Source organism: Helobdella robusta (assembly GCF_000326865.2).
Source record: "Helobdella robusta unplaced genomic scaffold HELROscaffold_3, whole genome shotgun sequence".
Taxonomy (NCBI): Eukaryota; Metazoa; Annelida; class Clitellata; order Rhynchobdellida; family Glossiphoniidae; genus Helobdella; species Helobdella robusta.
The window spans coordinates 2,646,990-2,652,665 of record NW_008704501.1 but is presented as its reverse complement, the minus strand read 5'-3'; the positions used below and the strand labels follow the sequence as shown (position 1 = coordinate 2,652,665).

General features: G+C 27.6%; 1 protein-coding gene across 1 annotated transcript in view; it reads left to right on the top strand.

Annotated features, from left to right (window-relative positions):
- Positions 1-4,469: 4,469 nt before the first annotated feature.
- HELRODRAFT_65965 (hypothetical protein) overlaps positions 4,470-5,676 on the top strand; it is a gene marked incomplete at both ends in the record, with an annotated part of 2,676 nt that continues 1,469 nt past the window's right edge. The window contains 4 exons of the mRNA XM_009021173.1: positions 4,470-4,547; positions 4,621-4,699; positions 4,790-4,946; positions 5,415-5,643. Of these exons, the coding sequence (XP_009019421.1) occupies positions 4,470-4,547; positions 4,621-4,699; positions 4,790-4,946; positions 5,415-5,643 (543 nt within the window). The remainder of the gene's footprint in view (positions 4,548-4,620; positions 4,700-4,789; positions 4,947-5,414; positions 5,644-5,676) is intronic.

Here is a 5,676-nt window from a genome sequence, read left to right as displayed (position 1 = left end):
TTAAAAAATTATTAATAATAATATATTATATATATAATACCATATATAATATAATAATAATAATCAAGCAGGAAACTTAATAGTTATGACCATTCTATTCCAAAAACACAGACAACCAATGGATTTTTGATCATGGGAAAAAATCAAAAAAAATTTTATCATATTGTAATTACAAAAATATTTGTACAGAATGTTAAATAAATGGTTATTTATCACATTTCTTCAAAAATTGTCGTTGTTGCTAGCAGTTACGAACATTCTGGTGAAAAAACTACCAATACAACTCAAACAACGCATTTTGAATTTCGTGACTGCGAGGTGCACGCGGAAAAAAATCCATAAAAAATTTCATTATAATCTAATTTCAAAAATATTTTTACAGAATGTTAATAGATGGTTAATTATTACATTTCTTCAAAAAAATCGGTGTTGCTCATGAAACTTAGCAGTTATGAACATTCTTATAAAAAAACACAGCCAATACAATGCATTTTCGTGACCGACGGTGCACGCGGAAAAAAATCCATAAAAAATTTCATTATACTCTAATTTCAAAAATATTTTTACAGAATGTTAATAAATGGTTAATTATCACATTTCTTCAAAAAAAATCGGTGTTGCCCATGAAACTTAGCAGTTATGAACATTCTTATAAAAAAGCACAGCCAATGCAACGCATTTTGGTGACCGACGGTGCACGCGGAAAAAAATCCATAAAAAATTTCATTATACTCTAATTTCAAAAATATTTTTACAGAATGTTAATAATTGGTTAATTATCACATTTCTTCAAAAAAAATCGGTGTTGCCCATGAAACTTAGCAGTTATGAACATTTTTATAAAAAAACACAGCCAATACAATGTATTTTAGTGACCGACGGTGCACGCGGAAAAAAATCCATAAAAAATTTCATTATACTCTAATTTCAAAAATATTTTTACAGAATGTTAATAATTGGTTAATTATCACATTTCTTCAAAAAAAATCGGTGTTGTCCATGTTTAACTAACTTTATAAAAAAAATTAAAATACACCAACCTCGTAGCGAATAGTCTGCAACAAATGTGACTCAGAACAACAAAGAAAAAATATTTTTATAATAATACACATTTCTTTTATCGCTCATAACAACCAAAAATTATATAGATGGGCGCATTTTCGAAAAATAAACAAAAATAACGACGACGAAAACGCGAGTTTGCGATAACAATGTAAATTCACTTTCAGAAAAATTCCTTAAAGTTCAGCGCGCGCGCTTCCGCATTTTTCAACGTTATGCGACCTGCTAGTATAAATTATGTAATTATATAATTTATTATTCACTGTGTCGGTCAGGATGCTGTTTAATGGCGAAATTTTATAAAAATTAGATTATTTAATCAAATTTTAATCATTTAAAATTTTTATATAATGAAATCACTTCATTAGGATTTTCTGATTATGATTATTTAAAAAATGTTGTAATGCATCATGCATGCTAACCATTATGCTAACCATGCATTATTCATGGTTAGCGTTAGTGAAATAAATGGCTATTAAATTATCAATTAGTTATGATTATACATTTTATGCTACTCATCACTACAGAATAATTGAAGAGTACTATAATATAATTATAATTAGTGCTTGAAAATCTTACTAAATCAAATAGAATGCATTAGACATTAGAGATTAAAGGGTTTATATATATTAATAATATTCCATGAATATATGCTTTAAAAATTTGAATTAATTCTAATGTTTAGTTTTTTGTGTAATAATAATTGTAAATAAAAAATTAAATTATGGTCTACATTTTAGATTAATATTACCTTATCAAAAACTATTAGTGGATTTTATGCCTAAATGCTTCTAAACTTGATATATAAAAAATATGCAAAACATCTTAAGTTAAGATTCTTAATGAATAGAAATGATTACACATCAAATTATAATTACAAGTTTGGCTTTATATTTTATGATTTTATATTATGTATTTAATTTTTGTTACAGTCGGTCGCTATTTCATGTCCTTGTCTTATAACTGTAGTGAGGAGTGGAAAAGAAGGTTAACATTGCCTTTGATAAATAATATCAATGCAAGTGTGTATGAAACTTTATTTCTATTTTTTTTAAATTAAATTATTTTGTTAAAATCAGTAAACTTGACTGATTTAAAGCATTTTATTATATAATGTTTTAAACTAGTTGAAAATAAAACTTCAAAAACATCAGTACTCTGTATGATCACCAACTGACTTACTTCATAGCTCTGATTAATTGTCTTTGCTGTATTGCATTTTTATTTTCATATATGGCAGTTGTCATGCAGTTGAAACACTTTTGAACGCCGTTACTCCTTATTACCACTTATCTTGAATGGCCTATTGGTTAGGGTGCCAAGCACTGTTGATTGTGCAATGAGTGGGTTTGAATACAAAGAATCCCCACCTATCACTTCCAATGTTTGTTACACCTTGATTTACATCTATTTACATACACTGTGTATTTGTTATTCATCCTTTTGGGAAATACGGTAAAGAGAATTGTAAAAATATCTTAGGCTGTTTATCTGCAAAAGCATCAGACCCCATAAGTCCATAAAGTTTAAATTATTTTGCAATATTAGTTATTACAAATTTAACATTTAAATGTACTAAATTGATTATATTTAGTTAGAGGATTAAAATGTAGTTTTTTAAAGATCAAGAGAAAAATTAAAAAACTGACCAACTTTGACACAATTAGAGAAGGTTATGTTAAAGAAAATAATTACAATGAACACAGTTTAGATAATTGCAAAAGAAAATATTTTAGAAATTATTTTGAGTTTCCAATGAACTCCTCTAGTTGCACTTTTCATAGTTCATTAATAAATCATTTGTAATATGGAACAAATTTCCCATTATCGGTAGCACTAGACTATTTAGAAAAAATAATTAAAATGCCTTACATAATTTTTAATGTTGAACAACAACTCACAGGCGATCATTTTAGGAAAGTGAAACAGATTGCTGATGAGGGTGGCACCATACATGCCGTTGATATGGACATCGTTAGCAATTTTACGTTCAATTACTAACCTGAGAAATTGTTTACATTCTGTTTCAATAGTTCACTCATTCAGTTATTAGTTAGAAATGATATATTATATACTGAAGAAAATTCATGTTATTGTGACCATAAAAATAAGAAACTCTAAAACGTTTGTTAATCTGGATGGCATATGAAGCCTTCACTCAATTACCATTACAATCTTTAATATGGTTTCGTTTCATTACTTTACTGCAATGACGGTTTTCAACGTATGGCATACACCATTTAAATATCCATCATACATTTTGGTGTACAATAAACAGACACACAAACGAGATCTGTTTAATATTTTTAGCATTTTCTTGAGATTACCATAGAACACTGTTCAATACATTTTGGAAAGTAACTTATGCTATAAAAAAAACTAATATAAATTTTCCGACAAGAAAAATTGTTTATTTCAGGCTTCAAAAACATTACTAATAATTATTATATTAATTTTATTGAAAAATATTTCCATTATTCAGTTGGCCAATAAATTAGAAGAAATTGAACCTGTTTCATACAACTTGGTTGAACAAATATTTTACAAGTAAGTTTTTTTTCACAGAAAAACCTTTTGTGTTGTGAAATGACTTGCAGTATGAAACGTCAATATAAAAAATTGAAGAAAGACCAGATCTGAAAGAATGTTACATCTAATAGTTTTCATTTTGTATGTATCCCATTAATTTAATGTGTATCTGCTTACAAATTCTCTAATTAATATCATCTGTATCAGGTTGCTAACTTTTTTGTTCTCCCACTTGACTTTCCTGGTTCAATCATATCTTTTAAACTTCAACATTATTTATCAATACATTCAGCAGGCAACTTAGCTCAGTTGGAATGATTATCTCGTTTATTATTGTTTCCGATTCTTTCTATTCATTTTGTAGCATTTTAAGTCAACTTCGTGCTTTAATATATTATGATTCACATTTCTTACTCATCATCTAGTTTAGGAATTTTAGTTGTTTTTAAATGTTTACAAAATACATATTTTATTTTATTCCAACCAAAAATAAATTGAAATAAAAAAGGACCTAATTAGCGTTTATGCTATTTTCAATTGGTCCTAAATGGTAAAGCAAAAGTCCAAATAATTAATCAAGAAACATTAAATATTTAGGATATTAATTCGTGTCCCCATCAGTAAATATAAAAATGAAAAATTAATCATAACTAAAATATAAAAAATACAAAAATTAATTAGCTATTATACATTGTGCAATTATACTAAATTAAAAATTTTTTGGTTGGTTGCCTGTTTTGAAATTTGTTATGTAAATATTTTGCTAACTAGTTAAGGCACAATTTATTTTGCAATATATAAACTCGATTATTTTTATCGCCCACTGTTCTGGTTTTTTTAGGTTTAGACATTCCAAACAATGTCTCGATGTGACTCCATCAACGTGCCATGCCTTGATGAGGACATTAAAGGAACAAGGGGATTATGAACGTTTGTTCAAAATCTTAGAGGACAAGGTCATTAAACTCTTGTTTCTTTGTCACGCTTTTTGAAAACGTTATTTATGTCATTTTTGTACTTCATTTACAGATTAATTATGGCATATTTTTAGATGATTATACTTGCAATTTACTGTTGGATCATTTCATCCATAACAATCTGTACAAAGGTTTATTTTCAACAAAGTTATTAATTTCTTTTTTGACTATATTGACTTTTTTCTTTTCAACATCATATTTTCACGTTAACACTGTTTTAGAGGCTCTAAGGATAGTGTCGGATATAATGTTACAAGAAAATTTTGACCACGTTATAACCAGGTCATTGTCTTATTATGCCTGCCACCAATACATAAAAAATTTACCTGATATTAAAATCAACGCACCTCCAAAAGTTCCAGATGTTAGTGTCTGCCAGTGTTGATATAATCTATACTGGAATCATTTCGGTTTATCACTGATCATTTCACAATTATTTTTCTTAACATTTAAAAGCTAATGAAATATTTTTATTCTCATAATAATCTCATCAATAAATCTTCATAAATAAATTCCATCTCCATTAGCTGACGTGTCTCCAAGCTATGTTCTTGGAACCCTTTCTTTAGCCACATCTGTGATTTCATTTATATTTTTTTCATTACAGCTCGACAACCTTGATGCACTAACAAAATGTTTGCACTATTTCATCGTTAATAATACAGTCACCATCATCAATTTTTAATGAAAAATGAACTTATTGCTTTGCTACTATTAAAACACGCGTCAACTGTGTTTCCGATAGTAATTCTACTTTTTCCAACGATATTCTCGATATTTATAGCTTTATTTTTTTATATTATTCAGAAATATATTGCTTTTTTAGGACATAGAAGTCATATATAGAAAAGTGCCTTACATTGAAAATCCTTGGTACGATGATCATTTCGATCTCTATTCCGACATCTTAAAATTAGGGAAATCGTTGGTCATGTTGGCCGGTTCATATGCAGATGTAGTATCAAGGGGATATCTTGTAATTGGTTATTTACTCTACCAAAAAGTTGACAAAGCTTTACAAGTCCTTAAATGTTACAAAGAGAAACATGACGGATTAATGTTGTTGGAATATCATGTAAACAAATTTTTAAAATTTTTAGGAACTGAA